Source organism: Impatiens glandulifera, chromosome 7, assembly GCF_907164915.1.
Source record: "Impatiens glandulifera chromosome 7, dImpGla2.1, whole genome shotgun sequence".
NCBI lineage: Eukaryota > Viridiplantae > Streptophyta > Magnoliopsida > Ericales > Balsaminaceae > Impatiens > Impatiens glandulifera.
This window is the reverse complement of record NC_061868.1, coordinates 33,662,862-33,682,913: the sequence shown is the minus strand read 5'-3', so window position 1 is coordinate 33,682,913 and position 20,052 is coordinate 33,662,862. Positions and strand designations below refer to the sequence as shown.

At 32.7% G+C, this 20,052-nt stretch overlaps 2 protein-coding genes across 3 annotated transcripts; one reads left to right on the top strand and one right to left on the bottom strand.

Annotated features, from left to right (window-relative positions):
* The first annotated feature begins 2 nt into the window (after positions 1-2).
* On the top strand, positions 3-890 carry LOC124909774. The gene is made up of 2 exons (XM_047450417.1): positions 3-179; positions 563-890. Exons 1-2 carry the CDS (start codon positions 61-63, stop codon positions 888-890), a joined length of 447 nt encoding a protein of 148 aa, XP_047306373.1. The 5' UTR covers positions 3-60.
* A 3,649-nt stretch (positions 891-4,539) lies between these two features.
* Positions 4,540-9,134, bottom strand: LOC124910408 (putative pentatricopeptide repeat-containing protein At1g74580). 2 transcript variants are annotated; one of them, XM_047451044.1, is made up of 3 exons: positions 8,800-9,134; positions 4,937-7,337; positions 4,829-4,895 (listed from the first exon to the last, which is right to left on the bottom strand). In XM_047451044.1, exon 2 carries the CDS (start codon positions 7,237-7,239, stop codon positions 4,939-4,941), a length of 2,301 nt encoding a protein of 766 aa, XP_047307000.1. In that variant the 5' UTR covers positions 7,240-7,337; positions 8,800-9,134; the 3' UTR covers positions 4,829-4,895; positions 4,937-4,938. The 2 variants fall into 2 exon arrangements, with proteins under 2 accessions (XP_047306999.1, XP_047307000.1); XM_047451043.1 differs by having other exon boundaries at positions 4,540-7,337.
* Positions 9,135-20,052: the final 10,918 nt, after the last annotated feature.

The following is a 20,052-nucleotide window of genomic DNA, read 5'->3' as shown; positions in this document are numbered from 1 at the left end:
GGAGTTGACACTCTTTTTCTTTCTTGCATCATTTATCAGGTAGAGCTAGAGAAGGTGGTTATGTTGATATCATCTTCCCGGAAACAGACTTTTATGGGAGAAGACGAAGGCCTCTTGCTAGAAGTGCATCACATATTTAAGGATCTTAAGCCACATCTTAACTTTGCCTTAGAGACAAGGTATGTTTATGATTACTAGACCAAATTGTATGTAGTTAAAATCTTTGCTTATATACATGAATCTGATTGTTTCAAAAGTTTGCTTATCTTGGACAACGATCATTGTAACTCATGCAGTTGGTAAGTTACGAGGCAACATCTTTGTTTTGTTCTTCTTTCATTGTGGTCTTGGTTTCATTATACACATTTACTTGAATTGGATGCTTTATTAAGTGTTTTATCTATGAAATTCCTATTTCAGAAAAAAAAAACAATTTTGTATGTTTGTGGTCAAAATATGTATTATTTTTGGCGAACTTTGCTATTAGTTTTAGCTATGCAATGTTAGTTTTCCTGTTATGATGTGGAGATCTCTCTCTGACGGTCCTTGTTGGTGTTTACAGAGAAGTGGGAGAAGGCATTCCAATGATTTTGGAACTTGTGAGGAAGCTGAACATGCAAAAACCAATACTTGAAATGTTCTTCAGCAAGCCACCAAGGCAGGAAGGGGAAGAGTCCAGGTTTAAAGAAGGTGAAGTTACGAACAAGGAAGCAGAAGCCACTGGAGGTGGAGAAAACGAAGATGTTAACGAGATAGCAGAGGCCATATACGATGGAAAAGTAGAAGGTGAAGGTGATGAATCCCAAGAGAAGGAACATAATGCTCCCAAGGACAAGGGAAAGAAGAACAAGAAAAAGAGTAAGAACAAAAGGAAGGGCAAAGGCCGGTAGAAGTAGAGTTCTTCCTTTTACTGGTATGTATACATCTTTTGGGTTTTTATGAACAAATGCTACTGCTTCTGTCATTTTTTGGACTATCTCTAAACCTAGAGTAAAATGTAACATCAAGTTTGACATTTTCTGCAAAAACCACCTCACTGTATGAAGATGTGTATACAATGAAGTACTTTTATTACAATATGAAGTTAACAGACTAGTGATCTGGAAAAGACCTTCAAACAACTCAATTACTAGATACAAAGTAATATATCACTGGTCTTATTGTGATTAACTTTGTTTTAAGGAAATGGTAAAAATCCATGCTTGAGCATATCATTATTCCTTGCACTACAAGATAGAGGCTATTTGAGTCGGAATTTAACTTAACGGATTTTGCTCAACATATTTCCGATTTAACTTTGTTTCCACTGGATTTTGGATTACTAATTTACAACGTTTTTTCACTTCATATCGGTTTGTAACATAACTTGTATATTAATATTACTATCTCAAGATTATACTAAAAAACATAACTTGTATTAATTCATAGAGAATTCATTTAGTTGAGTTTTGAAGGTTAATTAGACTGCCCAACAAAAAATGAATGTCTTGTTTATGGGATTTGCACAATGCTATAATAGGAAATGGTATATTATATCAGATGGTTTAACATAGTTTTATGTTAGTATGTGGTAGTAAAGCTTGACAAAATGTTCTATGAAAGTCGTGTAAACTTCAGGTGTTCCTTATTTAGATTCACTAGTGTTTTCAGAAATCTTTTAGTAGCTGAAAAGGCTTAATGAGTAGATTCTATACCAGAAATAATATGTGAAGCATAAAACAGAAGAACAAGAGTGCTCTGTTAATGAGTTCCTTATACTTATCCAAAATACATGTAGCTCAGTCAAAACTTTTTTAAAAACAAAAACATCTCGTCTGTTTTCAGTTTGAATATACTAAAGAATACAATTATATATGCTTAAGAATTTTTATACTCTGAAAGCATACATTATATATGCTAAAGAAGTTCCAGAAAGGGTTTTGAAACATTACCATCAGTAACAAAAAGGATGGAGGATTCAAAGGATATTCTGCAGGCAACTGATTCCTCCCTCAATTCTGAATCACCATATGCAAACTAAAACAATGAAATGATAATTAAATTGGACTAATCTAGGAAGGAATTGAACTATCAATCAATTAGAAGGGAAAATAGCTTCAGATCTTTAAACCAAACCTATAACCGAAAAAAATAAGTATTCAATGAAGGAGGTCGAACCTCAAGAGAAGAGAAAAAAATGCATAAATATAAATCTTACAGTAAAATGTAGAAAAGAGTTGGTACAATGTTTGGTCCATATATTTTCTTAAGGACTTTTCAAACGTTAGAGTAATAAATTTTGAATAAATACTTTGATCATCTGTTAGGTGACAATTTGAATAAACTAAACCTTTTTACCTAAATACTTGTTTGGTTATATTATTCCAAATAACAAAATTATTACTAGTGTGAAATAAATAAATAAATAATCCTAATTTCAAATATTATTTACTTCTTATTTCCAAAATTTGAGGGACAACTAAAACTATGCGTTAATATTCGAGTATCTAGAACTGGCAATGCCCGCCCTCGTGCTGTCCCTCTTATGGGTCTGTCTTAATTTCTCCATATGATTAAGGGGTTTCTTCATCGAATAGAGCTTCTTATCCTCCATATGATTGAGGGGTTTCTTCATCGAATAGAGCTTCTTATCCGAATTGGAGATTTGCAATACACTGCTGTCTTAATCAAGACCAACCTTTCGTTGCTTCAGATAAATTTTTATATTTTTCTGTTGAAAGTCGAAGGAAAACAAAACATGTATAATGATCAAAGGCTTGCAAATCCATATAGAATAACTTGGCATGAACATCCAACGAAATGAAAAAGATAGGCTCTTGTATGTTGGGCAACAAGATTATTTTGTGAAAGTTGTTTCAAGATTCAATTTGCAAGATGAGGAGCTTTTGGCAACCTAGTTTTCACTTTCTAGTGTTCCAAGACAAGAGAAGAAGATGAAAGGCATCCCTTATGTAAATGCAATTGGGAGTTTAATGTATGACATGATTTGTACAAGGCTATATATATTTGAGTTATACATCTAAGTCTTGTGAGTAGGTTTATAACAAACGTTGACAAGATCAATTGAAATGTTATAACTTGAACTATAACCAATTACATCTTTACACTTTATGCTTGTTGGCTTGCCATATATAGATGATATACTTTAATTGTTGACATATTCTCGGAGAGAATCAATGGTAGGGATAGTTTCATTGTGTTAAGCACTTAGACTTGGAGAGATATTGAAAGAGAGTTTTTGGAGCAAATCAAGATGAAGATTGAAATATATGAAAAATAATGTACATTACACTTGACAATGAGCTAAACACAATAGATAGACCACGCATGAAGACTATGAACTATGCTATGCATTTAGGTTTTCTATTGTTTTAAGACTAACAATCTGTGGTTTATAAAAAGAGTAGTTGGCATTAATTAGAGACAACACTCAGCTAGAGAGAGCTTGGAAAGATCACTCACTGAAGAGCTTGGACACATTCTCGAGTGTTAAAATGAGTGAGAGAGCAATTCATTGTGTTAACAATTCTTGAAAACGAAAATCTTAGTGGACAAGCCATGGTCTAATCTTGGCAAATAGATGTAGGTCAATTTGTTCGAACCAATATAAATGTTGGTGTTTGAATTCTTACGATGATTATTCTTCTCATTTGGTTGTTGGTGTTCTTACAATATTTTGATTCTTCTTCTGGGTTGGTCATAGTTTGTGCATCAGTTGATAGGTATTTGATTATATTATCTATCCTAACACATAATACAAAGAATATTAATATTAATAATATCTGTTGCAAACTGATGGTCTTTGAACACTTTATCTAACAATGTTACCTTTCTTCATGCATAGAAGTCAACTGCATAACTTTTGATGTTTCATCCTCCAAAACCATGATTAGAGTAATTTGAATCTTATGAATCAACCATCAGCATTCAATCAATTGCGCCCTTTTCAAAAAAAAAATCAATAAACTCATATTATCTAATGGCAAATGGATTTCACATATGCCTCAGCAAACTTCATACCATCCTACAAGAATACTGGCAAGCATTAACATTCATGATCTGCTGCTAAAACTCAATACAAGATAAAATAAGACCAAGAGAAAATACAGAAAAACATGCACACTGTTTATTTGACAAATCCAGATATCTACATATGCAATTTCAGATTCTACCATAAAAAACTCTTCTTTAGTACAGAATGATGTTATAGAAAAACAGAACATTACCTTTACAGAAGTGGTGGTGCCGACTAGAGGCGTAGGTTTTGCAGAAGGAAATGGATTACGAAGGAGAAGAGGTTATGTGAATAAGGCAAAAGGGGTATCGGATTCTTTTTGAAAAAATGTAAAGGGAATACGACAGTATTTTCCATTTCGAAAAGAGTGAATATCAAATTCAACTAATACTTTAAGGGCGGATATCTATATTGCAAACTTTAGGGACTGATCTCAAAATCCATCAACACTTTAGGAGCAATACATGAGTTCCCTCAAATAAAAAATAAAAGAAAAGGAAGAAATATTGTCATACATACCCCCTTTTGGACCAACATTTGGTCCATCATAGTCTCCTCATAAATCTGGAAAGTACATGAGTTACTCCTCTCATGATGTTATCTCCAACAAACTCTTCAACAGGTTCTTGTTTAAGTACCTCAAAATCATAGAAAAATGGATCACGTGTTTAACTTATCACTTTTAATTTCTATTCAGGTTCACAACAGAAGAATCAAGAATCAACTTAAGGAGGCAATATGCCTACATTCAGTAAGCCACTCAATGGAAGTAGCAAATATATATACACAAATAATCTTTGAGTCTACTGTACAAAAGCCTATAAAGTGATTAAAGATCCGATAACATCCTAGCTCAATCTAACACATGGTTAGTTAGAAACCTTAGCAACTGTACATCAAAGATTTTGTTTCTCTAAGAAAAGCTAGATATCATGCTTAAGATCTTTTTTAGGACTTTTAAGTAGCTTCTTGTCTTTCAAATTATCATAAAGAAGTTCATAAGTATAATAAGTTATATGACTTTTCTTCAACAAGTCCTCCACCACAATCTTAGGTGCAGCAACCTCCTTCTTTACTGTCTGAAAAATCGTATGCACAGAATCAGGGACGATCCCCTTCTTCACCATTAAATGTATTACACCCACAGCATCAGCTACTCTATTCTTCACGCACAGACAATTTAATACCCGTCCAAAGCTTATCAACGATGGGATAAAACCCTTCTCGATATTTTCCAAGAGGAACTTGTACCCCAAATCAATGTTGTCCGTTTTGCAAAAGCCATCAATCATGACACAATATGTGAAATTATCAGGTGAGCAACCATTATTGTTCATCGTCATCTCTTTGTAAAGCTTTTGTGCCATTTCCATGTTGAGCTTCTCAGAAAAGAAATCGAGCATAATATTATAGGTTGATGTTGTATGAGAAAACTTATAATGTGTTTCAATTTTTCTAAACAGCTGGAACGCTCCATCTACATCCCCATTCTTGCAGAAACCGCTAATTAGAGTGCCAAATGTGATGACATCTGGAGTTAGATCTCTTTGTTCAATTTCCTCCAACAAAGATAGGGCTTCAATTAATTTACGAGCTTTGCATAGGCTTTCGATGAGTATATTATAAGTAATAATGTTGGGATGACACCCTTTTTCCACCATAGCCTTGAAAGTTCCCATTACCTGATCCAATTTTGCAGCTTTACAGAGTGCATTTAATATTGTATTATATGTTATGATGTCTGGATTGACACCATAGTCCCACATACTATTAACAATCTCAAGCGCACTTTCCATTTTTGATTTTTTACAGTAACCGTCGATCAGTGTATTGTAGGTGAAAACATCAGGAAGAAATCCTCTATGCATGGCATCAGTCATGAGAACATTTGCATCGTTTACACAACCCATTTTGCATAATCCATTTATAATCAGATTGTATGTCCATACATCAGGACTACAACCATTACCCGGCATTTCATTCATCAAGTCCAATGCTTGCAAGATATGTCCTTGTAGAGATAATCCTTTAATCAAAGTGTTGTAGACAATAATACTAGGTTTTATTCCTTTTCCCACTAACTCCCGATACATACTTAATGCCATGTCTATATGACCTTCCTTACACAAGCCATTAATGAAGGAGCAATATGTGAACTCATCAGGAACAAAACCTCTATAGACTGCAGTATTGAGAATATTATTGGCATTTTGCACCACACCTGTCTTGCAATATCCGTCAATGATGATATTGTAAGTAAAAGCATCAGGCTCAAGCCCCTCATTTACCATTTTATGCAAGTAACTTTCAGCTTCCATAACCTTAAAGCCTTTACACAGGCCAGATATAAGTGTGTTATACGTGATGACATCAGGAACCACACCTTCTCTTCTCATACCATGTAGCATCGAATCAGCTTCAATAAGCATACCTTTTCTACAAAGGCCTTGAATAAACATATTATAAGTAAACAAATTTGGAGACATTCCCTTCTTTAGAACCTTATTGAGAAGTCTTTCACTTTCTTGGACACATCCCTTCTTACCAAGCGTGTGCAAAAGCTTATTAAAAACGATAACACTAGGGCAGATTCCTGAACAAAGCATTTCCTCAAACACTTGGCGTGCTTCCGAGATGAAACTTTCGTCATAGAGACCACTTACCACAGTACAATACGCAATCTCATTTAAATCACAACCATGTAAAGGCATGTTATTAAGAAGCCTTAAGGCAGAACGAGCCCTACTTGTCTTACAAAAGGATTTTATTCTAACAGTGAATGTGCACGTATCGGGAACAATCCTCTTATCTTTCATCCTCAAATATACCTTATGGGCTTGATTAAAGTATTCATACTCAACCAATATGTTCATTATCACATTATACGACAAGACAGATGGCTCGCAATTGTAGAAATCCATTCTCTCAAACATATCGACGGCCTCTTGAACCTTCCCTTTTCGACCATATTTTCTCATTGCCGCAATGTACACTCCTTCAAGCAAACTGTTATCTAAATTGACTCTCATTTCTTGAATAATTTCTTCCATTTCCTCAAACTTTCCATAAGAACCAAGTTTCTCAACCATACACTTATAAGTTAATAAATTATGATTGAACCCAACTACCTTTTTCACTGAGTTGAAATTCTTTAGTGCTACTTGAACATCCCCTTGATGCTTAATAACAGCAAGGACATGTTTCGGAAGCAAAGTCGAAGTCATCCTATGCAGGCTTTGACTACTCAAACGTTGTGCATATCTCAAATTGACATCTTTTGCAGCAGTTTGGCGATTCACCTTGACCTTCGTGTACTTATGCCCTGTGATCACCCAAGGTATTAGATGCTAACTAACAAAATGGGATAAATGAGCTTAAGATCAAGTTAAATGGGCTATATTTGAGTCTGTAGCATTATTTAGCTATTCAGCCAAGATTTTGTTTCCGAGAAAAGGATAAATAAATGTTATGTTTTCAAATAAAACAATAATGCAACAGAGTTAGTCAAACAACATATTTTCAATACCTTATTTCAAACAAAATACAAATTTTGATTGTAATTAACAACTTTTTCCAAATTTAGCTATTGATATGGGTCATTTCAATACCTAAAGACAAAGATATAGTACAATAAGAGGTAAAGTGACATGGATTATTCTATGAGAAAAAAAGTAAATGAATTATTAAAAAACAAAGTCCTTAAAATGAAATATATTCCAAACATTATACTAGGGTTGTGTTACTTCCATATGATACAAATATTATCGATACTAAGTAGTAGTCCAAACTTTGACGTTGGAATAGGTAATGAACCTTACGCTCTAGCACGGAGCTAAACAAGCCTATATATATGTATACATATATATATATATATATGGAAATAGTTAAACTAGTTAGTGTTTCAGTAGTAGAGCAAGTGGTAACGTCCTACCTAGTAGTGGTAACCATCTAATAGTAGTAACAACTCATTAACATTTAGTGTATAAATATAATAGCATGTTTCATTATCAATACACAATAAAAAAAATGGTAGCTACTCAATAGTGGTAACTAACCATTAGCATTTAATATATATAATACTAGCATATTTCTTTATCAATACACAAGAAAAATCAGAAGTCTTACATTCATCACTAATCCTCTCTCCACAAACTCACCATAACAGTGTTATTGTTTTTGAGCAAAACTGCACATCTTCCGTATCATTCAATCTCCAACGCCCAACTAAATACTTGTTTCTCAAACCACCTAGTATCAATCTTAAACTAAACTTTAATAGCAAATGAATCCCACTTTCATGCTTAATCAACATTCATATCAAACCTTACATAGCATCAACCCCGACTCCTTCACTAAAACAGACCCCAAACTATCCCTAATCACACCACAACAGAATCAACCAAATGCCAACATCAAACCAATTTTTAATTCATCTTAAAAACAATTGATCCATCCCAAAACTCATCCGGACCAAAGCCTAATTCTGCCCCAAATTAAAAAATCAGCTTCAACACAATTTTTGTTATTGATTAAAGATCTCAACATGTTATTCTGATTCAATACTTTAAATTTGATTTCAATGTTACTTCTTCTCATCAGTTGAAAATCTAAATCCAGCCTAGTTGAAACAGTTCTACTACAACATTCATTCATCAATCACAAATCATTCATTCCAACACCAAATCAGAAAATAATAAATACATAAACAACCATGGACATTATTTCTAAGTTCCTCTAGTCATAAGCTAGTACAATAATTAAACTAGCTAGGAAAAAGAACTTACTAGGACAAAGCTGAAAACTTTTACAACTACTGCTGCCGTGCTGCACCAGCCCAGTTCCGGGTTCTTCTTCAGAAACCAGCTGCTGCCCTGTTCCTCATCCAGCCACAAGCTCCGAGTTAATTCTCCAAATTTAGACTAAGTGATGAAGATTTAAGAAAGAAATATTGAATCTCTAGTGCTCTTCTTGCTGATTTCTGGGTCCCGTTTGTTGGTGATGCTGCCTCTCTATTTATAGTTGAAATGGAGGGTGATGAGCTTGATATGTAGGACAAAATCACCTTAAAATCGCAAGCCTCTTTTCGCCATTTCGAGCGTGTTCTTCTCGTCCGCGGCGTGCCTTTCTGATCCCAACGGGCCTCTTTGATTTCAGCTTCTGTTTCTTTCTTTTAATTTTTTTTTCTTTTTTTTCAGCTCTTTCTTTCTTTGCTCGAATAGAACCAAGCCTTATGGGCCTTTGTTTTGTTTGATTTGGTAATTAAATGAGGCCTTTGTTTCATTGCTGGGTTGACTGCTTCATTTTGTTCACTTGAAGGAAAATAACAAAAACTAAAAGCCTACATAATATAATTTGAATTTATATATATATATATTATATTAATAAGAAGTAACCATACATGTAAGAATTTGTGTTGGTGGAAGGAATATATGTCATCCATATTAGTAGAGCAAATAGATAAATTCAACCAGTTTTAGGACGAATTTATGTATTGAGTAAAAAAAATATATATATATATTATTATTATTATTTTTACTATAAAAATGTAAAATCACACCCTATTTAAAAAAAAAAAATCAATATAATTTATTATTTGTTTATCTAATTATTAAAAATATTATAAGAATTACTTTTATCTACTCGTTTTATCTAAAATTTTATCGTTATTATTTTAAGTTCACCCTAATTTTTTTTCAAGTACACCCCAACTCTAAATCATGATTCTGCCCATGCTTATTATTCAACACATATTCAATTCAAATTAAAGTTAACTCAATCCATAATTTAGCTCATATTATTCACTAATATAAATTGGGTTGGGTATAGATCGGGTAATCCAAGCTAATTTTTTTTATTTCCCGTTTAATACGTATTTGACTCGTCTAATACATTTTGGACATGTTTAACACATTTTTGTCTCAATTAACACGTCTTAACATGTTTAATAAATATTTGAATAGTTATACCCTATTTAACATTAATTTGACAAATTTAACACGTTTTTTATTCATTTAACATATTTTGACTCATTTAATACGTTTAACACATATTTGACTTGTTATACCCCGTTTGACATGTCTTTAATCAATATAACACATTTTGACTCATTTAACACGTTTTAACCTTGTTTAATAGATATTTGACTCATTATACCCTGTTTAACATTTCTTTGACTAATTTAACAATTTTTTATTCATTTAACATGTTTTTAGTTCATTTAATAAATATTTGATTCATTTTTTTTATTTTTTTAACATGTCTTTGAGTCATTTAACACATTTTGACTTGTTTAATACATTTTTAACCCGTTTAATAAGTATTTGACACATTAAACCCCGATTACACGTCTTTGACATGTTTAATGCATTTTTTTCTATCCATTTAACACATTTTTTTATTCATTCAACATTATTTGAATTGATCACATTTGACTTTCTTAACACACCAAAAAAATATGTATATAAACTAGAAAATTAGTTTTGAATTTGTTTAAAATTAAAAAAAAAATAGACAATCCTATAAATATCTAAAATAAAGTAAACTAGATGATTATAAAAATCAATCTCTTCTCAAGTAGGTTTGTAATCCAAAATTTATAAAATCCCACAAATCTAAAATTAAGTAAATTGGTTGAGTTTTAAAATACCAAAACTAAACTCTTCTCAAATGAGCTCATATGATAAAAACGTACTCTTCTCTGGTGAGACTATGTGCTAAAATCGAAATCTTCTGATGAAGTTATGAGAATGAAAATACTTTAAAATAAATAAGTGTTATATACAAATCATCCAATAATCAAAATTGAATACTTTGTTTGAGGTTATCATATTTTCATTCATCACGATTCAAAGATTATTTTTGACAAATCTAAAAAAACAAAAAGTTATGACATACAAATTTAAATTAAAAATATAATAAAAACTTATAATTATAATAGTATATTATTATTTTCTAATGTTTTATAACATTTATTGTAGAGGTGTCCGAAGTCAATCTTGAGCACATATTAAACCTTGAACAATTCGCGGAGTAAGTGAACTTCTGAAATCATTTAAAACTCTTCCACAGTACTTGTTGATTCTTAAGCAACAATGGAGACCAAAACTGCTACTAGATCACAGACAATTTATGAAAGGATAGAAAATTTATGAAAATTTATTTTTCACCATCCCAAAACAATAAATCTATCAACACCTTTCTTAATATTTTCATTTAATATGTTCAATTCAGATTTTCTTTCTTCACCTAATGTTCCCATCTTGTGTCTCCTATGATGCAACATCATTGTGTCTTTTTCATTGAAGTTGATTGAGACAACAATTCACTTAGTTGAACTCTTTTATTTGTATCATTATATGGATTCAACTCATCTTTGTATGAGTGGTACAATTCACACATATCTTATTTCACTTGTATGCTCATTCTAACTCCAATTTATTCACCGTACATTTAAATTTTGCAGCAAGATTCAGAGCCATCGGATCGGCGCTGAATTTTCATTCAGCACCTAGGAGGACGCCACACATCCAAATATAATGGAACATGCGCGCGCCTAGAGCCACACTGGATTGACTAACATGACAGCTAACCCCGTTATCCCAAAAGCCCGAACGCTGACGTATCTCCAATGGAATGCAACAACGCATTTCAATTAAACGAAACGACATCGTTTCGTTCGTCTTTCCTAGTCGAACAGTGCAATCGCCGGAGGCCGCGCTCGACATAGGCGATTCTTCTAGAAGGGACATCTTCGTCATTTCTCGACCTTATCCTCTCATTTTTTTCACCCTCGTGCACGTTTCCTCTCCGCCTTGAATTCCCCTAACCTTAGAATCCCTACATTATCCTAGAACTAGGCTACCAAAGATAAGAATATAATTAGGGATAAGAACTTCAGTGGCCAAATTGGAGTTGAATTCGACCTCTACAACTAACCTAGTTGAGTATAAATACTCTATAGATGATCCTCTCCCATGCCATCAAGCTGTAATCACGTATCACGATCCAATTCAAAGAATCAAGATTTCGGCAAGAATTGATTTTTTGTAAAATCCTCTCTAGTGATCAAAGCATTGATCCAGGTTTCAAGAAAGCTTTTAACACTTCATTGGAGTGTTATTCAACTGTTTGTAAGCTTTCAGATCTTTTGTATTTCGATTTGTGATTTAAAATTTAATTTTTCAAGTTTGATCGGTTTGATTTATTCTTGGGTTCAATTATGTATTTTCTTTGTTAAGAATCACTCCCTAGATGATGTATGAACTTTCTGTTGAAAGAGATTTGATCGAATCAACCTAAAACAAAAAAATGTAAATTTGGTTTGAAAATCTAGATTTTTGAATTTAATGTCTAGAGTTTTTTGGCTTGAATTTTAATTCATATGGTTGCCTAACATGTTTGTAAACAAGTTAAGATGATTCTCAAATCATTATATAACATCCCGATCATGTTTGATCCAACCTGAAATTAAAAAAAAATGAATTTCGATTTCAAAAGTTGTTACAGAGCTGCTACTATGATGCTATTGTTTTGGTTGTGTTCGACTATGTTCATCATTTCAAAGCTGTTGGAACAATAATTAAGCAATGAGATGGCCTAATTCAGAATATCCTAAATTTCGACTTAAAAATGGATTTGAGAAATTAATCTTTGTAGAGATTAATTGTGATTAAGGTTAGAGCTTTTAATCCCTATAATCATATTAGTATATTGTAATTTACAAATCATGATTTCATGATATGTATCAAAAGATATGAAATCTGCAATTCTTGACCAATTCAAGAACACTCGGTCCTCTTGGACCAAGGCAAATGACTGATGTTTTTAGCCTAGTACCGAGAAACAGGACCGAAAATCCTCGGTCCTGACCGAGACCGAGGATTGAGAAAATTGACATAGGACCGAGACCAAGGACCGATGTTCTTGAGTCAAGACCGAGACCTAAGACTTGTATTTTTGAGCAAGGACCGAGGACTCCAACCGAGGTTCTTAGCCTAGACTTGGGACTAGGGCTGCAAATGAGCCGAGCAAAGCTCAAGCTTGCTAGAGCTCGAGCTCGAGCTCGACTCAATTAAGTATTTATTAGCTCGACTCAAACTCAAGCTCGAACGAGCTTATAATTTTGAGCTCGAGTTCGACTCGACTATATTACCTACAAGCTTGGCTCGACTTGAAAGCTTGAACAGAAATTGAATTTTTAAGCTCAAACTCGAGCTCGAACTAAATTTATTTGTAAAATTAAAATATCAAACTTTCATACATATTAAACATTTAAAGCATGACATTTCAAAGTTAAAATATAAAACAATCATAACTATTCAAAATTCTAAAACATGATAATTTAAAACATTAAATCACCATTATTAATCAAAATTCTAAAACATAAAATTCAAAAATCAAAGTACAAAACTATATATAAATTGTTTGAACATTCAATATATTAATCTTTTTAACTTATGTTATTCAATCATAGCACACGTACAACTACCTGCATTCAATAATATGAAATGTTTAATCTTAAAAATAATTAATATAAAAAATAAATATTTAAATAAATAACTAAAATTTAATGAATATGTCAATTTAGTATACTTAAAATAAAATTATCAAACATCAAATATAAAAAGAATTAATTGATCTAGATATAAGTTAATTAACAAATAATGTTTTCGATTTAACTCGATATGTTTTTTATTAGATATTATTATATATATTTGAATTATTTAGATGCAAGTGTTATAAGATTCTAACATTATAAGAAAAATCTACTTACATCAAAATTTTATTAATTTTTTTTATATATTATAATACATATTGTTAATCTTATAAAAAAATCTCAAAACATATTATATATATATATATATATCTTTTTTTCTCTATATTATATATAATAAATATATTAACTTTTTTTTCATAGTATTATATATAATACTATAATATAGTATTTATATATTATACTTTTATTATATAAAATATATTAATATTTTTTTTTATCTCTTTCAATATTATATATAATAAACTTTTATTATATATAATATATTAACCATTTTTATCAGTAATATATTATAATATACTAATTATTATATCCATAATATTTATTTTTATTATATATAATATATTAACCCTTTTTATCTTTTTCAATCTAATCTTAGATATAATATACTTTTATTATAAATAATATTAATTATTTTTATTTTTTATATACTAAACTAATTATTATATCCTTAATATTACTTCTATTAATACTTTTATAATTCATTACCTTTTTTTATCTCTTTCAATATTATATATAATATACTTTTATTATATACAATTTATTACTTTTTTATCATTGTTATTCTATATATTCATCCAACCTATAACATATGTATAGAATAATAGAAGTATAAGTTTCTCCTAATACATGGAAAAAAAAATATGAACATACATTTCTATTAATACATCGAAAAAAGATGAACAAGACTTACATTACCTAACCAATAAAATAGTTTTTTCCTTTCTTTGTTGTTGAATTTCTTTAAGGTAAAAAGAAATTAAAGTTAAATAAGAAGCAAAAATAATAGCTATTATAAAAATGAAAATAAATTTTAATTACATGTAAGTCTCTTCTGAGTGAGATCCATGTTAAGATAGAAAAAGAAAAAAATGAATAGATGAAGAGTGAAAAATTTGTGAAGACTAAATAAGAAAAAATTAAGAGATAAAGAAATGGTGTAGAATGAATAAAGAAAAGATGAAGAGTGAAAGAAACAGTGAAGATTGAGTGAAAGAAATGGTGAAGATTGAGTGAAAGAAATGGTGAAGATTGAAGAGAAAATGAAGGAAGAATGAAAGAATTGAAGAAGAAGCACGTATATTAGATTAGATGAAGAATATTAGGTTAGATGAAGAGTTATGTAGATATGTTAGGAATTATGGTTTTACTTTATGGATTGTGGGCCTTCATATGGGATTTGAGGAGAGAAAGAGAGGGAAAAAATATATTATTTGAATTTTGAGTTTTAATATTAAATAAATAAAAATATATATTATATACTATGAGGCTCAAAAAAGCTCGACAAGCCATCGAGCAAGCATTATATGAGCTCAAGCTCGACTCGAATATTAAACGAGCCGGCTCGAGCTTGACTCGAGCTCGGTCAAAGTCAAGCTCAAGCCGAGTTTTGACCGAGTGGCTCGCGAGTGGATCACGAGTAGCTTGACTCATTTGCAGCCCTACCTGGTACTGAAAGGTCTGACTTGGGATCGAGACTCCTAAGTCCACGACCAATAAAGCTAGACCTGGAACCGAGCCTCATAGGCATAGGACCGAACAAATTAAGTTCAAGATAAAGCCTCCTGAACCGTAGGACCGAGTAGTTCGAGTTCGAGACTAAGCTTCCCGAACCCAGGACCAAGCCCTCCGGATCCATGGACACACGCTCTTGAGACCTGATCTAGACCAAGTCCCTCCGAGCCCAAATCGGTATAAACTGACCCAAACCCTATGACTTTGGTTCTAAGGCATGTTTGGTTCCACTTTTATAACATTTTAGGATTACTTGAAAATGATATTTAAATATTTTCGAGATATTTCTCAAACAAATATTTTGGCTAAAGCCCCGTTTGAAATTTATTTTTAAATTTTAAACTTTTCTTATATTTTTCAAGATTTTTACTTAACCTATATCAACGCAATCGTAGGTACACCATTTTAAATAATTTTGTGTAATTATTTACGTAATCTAAACCTACTATTGTTTAGGACCCCGAGACTACTAATTAAAGAAAATAAATGTTATAAATAATGTTTTAATAGCTAAGCTTTTGCTTTAAAAATAAAACATTCATTTGACGGGCGCGAAAACCCTTTCCCGAGTGTAACCAAAAACTGAACCCTTACATAAACTTTGTTATAAAGTACGTTTATACACGTATCTTTTTCTAATTTTTCTAAAATCATTTGACGACTCTATTTTCAAATAAATAATCTTTTAAATTAATTATGTTTGACTAAATTAAATTGGGTTATAATCAAATTATTATTTGATTCCCAGATTATCAAATTTTGAATAAAATTAATTATTTTTACATGATTAATTTTCAAAACTTCCAAGTATTTCTATTTTCTTTAAAATAATATTTTCTTTTTAAAAGATGTCTGGCACGCAAACTAAGGTTGAAACGTATCAAACCTCGAGCCACATTAGCTCCCCCTGTATTGCCACATGTTATCCAAACATGTGTTAAGCTGTAGAGGGGACCATTCTCGGGGGTTACATGTACAAATCATAGCAATCTCTAGTCATTGTTCATCTAGATGAAATGGAAAACTTAAGACAACTAGATGACATGAACTACTTAAATCTTTCACCATCAACGAAGGAAAAAAGAAGCTCATCTATTATGATCATAAATGTCAAGTTTTTACGAACAATATCTTGGTCAAATTTCCATGCCAAAGGAGGGTCTATTTTTCTTGTATCTAGATAGACCTTTATCTCTCGAAGGATTTACTTGACAACTATTTAAATAGTGTTTCAAGGTATTTTTCCATATCTCGATGGTTCAATATACACCTTTTTACAATGTATGCACCTATTTATCAGATTTCCCTCATTATTTTTAAACCTTTCGAAATGCATCCACATTCAATATTGGTTTAATTTTTTTATTTGCGCCCTTGAACTTGTAGAATCAAATGCATTGTTACTCCTCTATGTGTCACCTACCGACTCTTCTATTTGTGACATCTTACCATTAGAGTTGTAAAATCTCAAATTTTCAGACTTTGCACCTTATAAGATTAATATCCTAAAAATTTATAGTATATCACAAAAAAACAATTAAAATAGTAATTTGGACATCATTATTTGAGAGAAAAGTTACAAACACCATATTCAAATAGATTTCATAAAGATAAAAAATAATATCTTGTACGCAAAAACTTAATATTCAAATAGATTTCAACTCTTGAATGATTAATTAGTTCGAAAATTAAACTACAATCAATTAGGTTAAATCAAACTAAATTATTAGAAAATAACACCTAGTTATTCAAATAACCCCAAATCAAACAAATCATAATTCCCGAATTGAAACACAAGCTACAATCACTTCGTACCAACATAAAACATGTTATAATGAATATCTTAATGAAACACATATAAGCTGCTTATCGCCTTGAACATACACTAAAGACATATCTTGTAAACTAATAAAATAGTTTCTAAATACTTCATAATTCAATGGATTAGACTAACTTAAACTTACGTGAATGTTACAAATTAGCGCAAAGGAATTGTACGATGTTTTATTTTGTCTCTTCGCTTTTTTTCTTTTCAGTTGTAACTCCTGTTTTTTTTTTAAATCATTTTTTTTCGTGAAAGGATCTTTCCTATTACAAGTTCTTATGCATCAATTCGAATGCCACGCCACATCTTTAAGGGCGGTTTGTGCGATCTGAAATTGATTGGTCACATACATTACTTATTCGTTCAAGTGCTTCGCCCACGAAGGGAACGCATTGAAGGACTTGAATGGTAGACGCAACCGTGCACTTATTTTTAGAAAATATTTTTTTTATAAAAGTAGTAGATAAAGAAATCATCCAATTTGGTTTGATGATTACATTGTTAACTCAAATACAAACACTACTAATGGAAAATCATACATACCACTTTTCCTCATTCATCAAAGTGTATAAACATTGATCACCTAGAATTTTTAGGAAATATTTCAACACTTAAAAATTATATACTTATAAAGAAGCTGTAAAAAATTAAACATTGGAAAATTGTTATGAAAGAAGAATTGATCGCATTGAAAAAAATAACAACACTTGAGATATAGTTCCACTTTAAAATGGGAAGAAACATGTTAGAATATATTATGTGGCACAATCCATCTAAAGGTTTTCAGCCTATCTAAAAGTTGTCATAAATTGGGCACTAAGATAAATCTTGTATATATATGTTAGATAAATTCATACCGGTTCAAATAAACCTAACTTAAACAAACTTCCCATGCAGGAACAAGGAACCGGACCGGATGAACAAAAGAGAACCAACTGAAGAAACCGAACCGGTCAAGTTACCATATCGATCAAGAGTATTCGGAGCATGACCAAACAAAGGAAGGATCGGCCAAAGCTCAAAACCGGAACCATCAAACAGCTGATCATCCACAAGACAAGAATAACCGGAAGAAGTCCGGTTACTTCACTACCAAAAGACATTCGGCCAAGTCAAGAGGCCGACTAGTACAAGAAGACACTTTGGGTATCTGTTGAGAATGATACCAAAGGAACAGACTGAATACTTCCATATCCATGCAAGTCTGAGGAAAGACTGTAGGCTGCAGAAAACAGTACTACCGGATCCCTCTACTTCGGGATAAGCCAGAAAGGAAATCTTCAAAGTACAGACAACTGTCCAAGCAGACAGTGCCTATATCAAGTAAAAGACAAACCCAGCAGGTTTGCCTTACAGACCGGCAGGTCTGAAACAGGATACCAGGTCTGAGATTGACCGACAGGTCTGAGGAGACGACCGGCAGGTCTGAGACACTGAATCACTGCATCTCTGATCAGCCAATCAGATTCAAGGCTTTGAAATATGACCGTTGGCATATTTCACCTATAAAAGGAGGCAGTTGCAGAAGAGTAAATGCGGGACATTAAGTGAGACAAGTGAAGCGTTGAGAGCATTTACTACAAGTGATAACAGTGTGGTATTCTAAGAAAGCCTAAGTGCTAAATTCTAAGTGTGTGCTACAATTTCGGTGTGAATTGTAAGAGTGTTATCGAGCAGGAAATAAGTCTCGATCGAATTGTACTTGTATTCCTTAGTGAATATCCTTCTCGCGGTTTCGAGAGGAAGGGGTGACGTAGGAGTTTTATCTCCGAACATCCATAAAATCTGTTGTGTTATTTACTTTCTGTTGGCTTCATTACATAACCGACTAACTTATCCATACCACTCCAAACCGACTCCATACTGACCATACCGAATATCCAGATAACCGAAACCGACCCACCATTCTTCAAATCTCCATCATCCGAAACCGACTCCGCCTATCATACACGTGTACCGCTTCAACTTGAAAGCAAACCTCTTCCGCGCTTGAACCTAGTTCAAGGGTTTGTGACAGGTTGTGTAGTATTGAAACCCCGGTGTTAATCTCTAACCGGATTAACCACCACCTTACGAGTGAGAACCGCTAACCGGTCCAACCCCCGGTCCAACCCCCGGTCCACCAGCGGCGACCTAGATCCTAACAATTGGTATCAGAGCCAGGTAGTTTCAATACTCAAGCAAACATGTATCAGGATAGGCCTCCAATGCTAGAAGGTGATGACTTTGCCAACTAGAAGGCACGCATGCACCTGCATCTAGTCACCTTGGATGATGAAATGGAATTCGTTCTAACCGAAGGACCGATAGTCATTGATAAAGACAGAAAAGAATGGACGGCTGATGATAGGAGAAGGAACAATCTGGATAACCATGCAAGAAACCGAATCTCCAACAGCGTAGACAGAAACACATACTGCAAGATCAGAGATTGCAAAACTGCGAAGGAGACATGGAACACGGTCATCCAGATCTTTGAAGGAAATGAAAGAACAAGGGAGAACAAAATAATGATGGCCACACAGAAGTTCGAAAGCATCAAAATGAAACCAGGAGAAACTATGAAGGAATACAGTGACCGGTTCACTGGTGTGTTAGATGAACTGGCAACTCTGGGCAAAAAGTACGAGAACAAAGAGGTAGTTATGAAGGCTCTGAGATCTCTTCCAAGTGCCTGGGATATAAAGACAATGGTAATGAGGGAATCAAAGAGCCTACGTAAGATGAAACTATACGATGTATTCGAAGATCTAAAGGCATACGAGTTCGAAATGAAATCCAGAACCGAAGAGGAAGTCTCGGCCTCAACATCAACCAGAGCATTATTCACATCTACAGAACCGGTTGTACCTGCTCCTGTACCCACCCCTGCACCAACACCGGTCCCTGCACCCGCACCCATCAGAACAGCCGAACAGTTTACTG